This window comes from Beta vulgaris, chromosome 6, assembly GCF_026745355.1.
Source record: "Beta vulgaris subsp. vulgaris cultivar EL10 chromosome 6, EL10.2, whole genome shotgun sequence".
Lineage (NCBI taxonomy): Eukaryota > Viridiplantae > Streptophyta > Magnoliopsida > Caryophyllales > Amaranthaceae > Beta > Beta vulgaris.
In genome coordinates, this window is record NC_079207.1 from 15,076,206 (window position 1) to 15,079,257 (window position 3,052).

The window sequence follows — 3,052 nt, forward strand, 5'->3', positions numbered from 1 at the left end:
AAAAGATGAAGCCTTTTTTAGAGCTCTGACAAATGTCGACTATGTATATGTAATTTTCCATGGTCCCTCATACTTTTGCAAAACTACAAATTTATGTAAAATATATGCAGTATTTATAAATATTAATGATATTTTTATTGTAATTTTTGTGAAAATAACTTCACTAAAAATTAACCTCTAGTTTTTTGTAAACAAAAGTTTCAAAACACCTCAAAATTTCTCCAAAATTAAAAAATGTCACTGATATACGCAATATTTAATTTTTATATATATCAACATAAATTTGGCAAATTAAAATCTCATAATTTACAAGAACAACTGAAATGCATGTCAACGTGACTCACAAACATCCTTGTCCATGCCCACCATATATAATTTTCATGCATCCCCCCACACTACATAAAAACACAGCACACACCATGCACGCAAAGATAAATAAAGTCCCCAATTATAACCTTCCAAAAGCTAAACTCCCTCTCCCCCACCATCCCACTTTCATTGTTAAGCTCCTTATATTTCAAGTAAACCTCCCAAAAAGACACACTTCCATCCTTACAAAACTAAAGAGCAAGCAAACTTAGGAAAAAGGTTGTGAGGGTGTTTTCTCTTTTAGGAATGAAAGTGCCAGTTTCTTCAACCCCTCAAACTTGCAACACCGCCACCGGAAAACCTCTTTCCACCACCAATTCCGCCCCAATCACCGCCTTCCATTCTCCTAGTAATAACCATAACAATAACAATAACAACAACAACAACAATAACAACTTGTGTTACGAGCCTACCTCAGTTCTTGACCTTCAGCGTAGCCCCAGCCCAGCAACGGCTGCCACCAAAACCGCAACACCTCCACCTTCGGACACGAAACACAACACTAATCATCCACCAACCACCGCCGTTGACCTGGACAATTTGGAGGGTTGGGATTCAATCCTGTCTGAGCTGGGGCTTAATGATGATTCCAACACTAATAATTCAAAACTATTATTGTCACAAATTAGTCCTTGTGAATCCCACCTTACTCAAGTCCTCCCGGATTTCCCCTCATCTCAGCCCTTTGATCATAGTCAACCTCCTATAAACCTACCATCCGATTACGCCAATTTCTGTGACTTCTCCTACAATCAAAACCTCAACCCTAATTTCGGACCATTCGATCATCAACTTCATCATCAAACCAACACCAACAGCAACACCAATTTCGGACTCGACTTCATCGACGATCTCATACGAGCAGCTCAAGCCTTTGAATCCAACGACTCTCAACAAGTCCACGTGATATTGGCACGGCTCAATCAACGGCTGAGATCACCTGTAGGAAAACCTCTTCAAAGAGCTGCCTTCTACTTCAAGGAAGCTCTGCAACACCTAACCAACACTTCAAACAACAACAACAACAACAACAACTCATCATCAGTAGGGTCCACACCACCTCGACCAGTGAAGCTAACCTCGTATGAGGTGGTTCAGACCATCCGGGCTCACAAGGCCTTTTCGGGAATCTCACCAGTTTCTCTCTTCTCCACCTTCGCCGCCAACCAAGCCATCCTCGAAGCGGTGGTTGATGGATCACCTTTCATCCATATCATCGATTTCGACATCGGTTTTGGTGGACACTGGGCGTCTTTCATGCGAGAGCTCGTTGATAAAGCTTCCGATCAAGCGAAGCTAGCCACCTCCATCGTCCTACGGATCACTGCCATCGTCCCTGAAGAATTCGGTATCGAAAGTAAACTTGTTAAAGAAAATCTCTCACAATTTGCTCGTGATCTTAACCTTAACTTTCACATAGAATTTGTACTAATCCCAACTTTCGAGATCTTATCATTTAAATCTGTTAAGTTCATTGATGGAGAAAAACTAGCCGTTCATCTCTCACCAGGGGTGTTCAACCGTTTTTTGAATAATTCTCGGAGTGGAATCTCCAAGTTTCTAGGAGACCTCCGAGGAATCTCACCAAGCTGTGTGGTTGTGGTGGATAAAGAGGTCGGTATTGACACAGGAACGGCGTCGTTTGGGCCGAGCTTCCTCGCCGGGATTGAGTTCTATACAGGCATGATGGAGTCTATTGAAGTGGCATCCTCCGGCGGTTTTAACGGCAGCGGTGATTGCCTTCGGAGGATCGAGACTTTCGTATTGCGGCCGAGGATTTTCGCGGCGGTGGAGGCGGCGGCGAGGGTGGCGGCCGGGCGGCGGACCACCTGGCGCGAGGCGTTTGTTACGGCGGGGATGAGGGCGGTTGGGTTTAGTCAGTTTGCTGATTTTCAGGCGGAGTGTTTGTTGCGGAGGGCACAAGTTGGCGGCTTCCAGGTGGCAAAGCGTCATGGGGAGATGATGCTATTCTGGCATGATAGGCCCCTCGTTGCCACGTCAGCTTGGCGATGTTAGTTGGTTGTGTCACGTAAGCCATATTTCACTAATTATGGAAGGTATTAACATTAATTAGTGATGTGCACTCTAGAGTGCGTTTCATTTGTACGTTTGCAAAATTTTAATTGTCTAAATTTAGGAGGAAGAAGATAAAAGTATCTCAAACTTTTAGTTTAATTAAGATATAAAGAGTGAAAATGTATTTGTCCATGATGAATTATTGTAGGTGACAATACTACTACAATTTGTGAGATGACGAAAAGAAGAGCGCAGATTGGACATGATATAAATTTAGTTGTTCTAAGTTGTAATTTTAATGCTTTGATTTTATGTTGGGTGACTAATTATAGTGAAGGGGAGAGTAAGGAAATGGCGGATTAGTCGGTTTACAGTTACTAGTCCTTACCTTTTGGAAGTGGTTTCATGGAGTATATTAGACCTTGGAAGTAGTTGTTCCTTTTACTTTGTTGAAGAAGAGCTTAAAACTCCTTTAGGTTATTAGGCCTATAACTTGCTCCATATTATGTCGACTTAGACATTTATTCTATACAAGTGGTAAATTGGTAATACTAATTATGGGGTGATGTTGTTGTTCAATTTCTCTGAAATTCTATGTTACTGACGAATCATTTGTATATCATTATTACTCTTAATACTTCGTATTTTACAAATTATGTATCTGAAT

The 3,052-nt window shown here is 41.6% G+C and overlaps 1 protein-coding gene across 1 annotated transcript; it reads left to right on the plus strand.

The window, feature by feature from the left end:
• Window positions 1–408: 408 nt before the first annotated feature.
• Window positions 409–3,052, plus strand: LOC104884709 (scarecrow-like protein 15). The gene has a single exon (XM_010669395.4). It carries the CDS (start codon window positions 616–618, stop codon window positions 2,383–2,385), a length of 1,770 nt encoding a protein of 589 aa, XP_010667697.1. The 5' UTR covers window positions 409–615; the 3' UTR covers window positions 2,386–3,052.

Excerpts from the sequence above, each read along its gene's own strand:
- LOC104884709 (XM_010669395.4), top strand. The coding sequence starts at position 616 with ATGAAAGTGCCAGTTTCTTCAACCCCTCAAACTTGCAACACCGCCACC.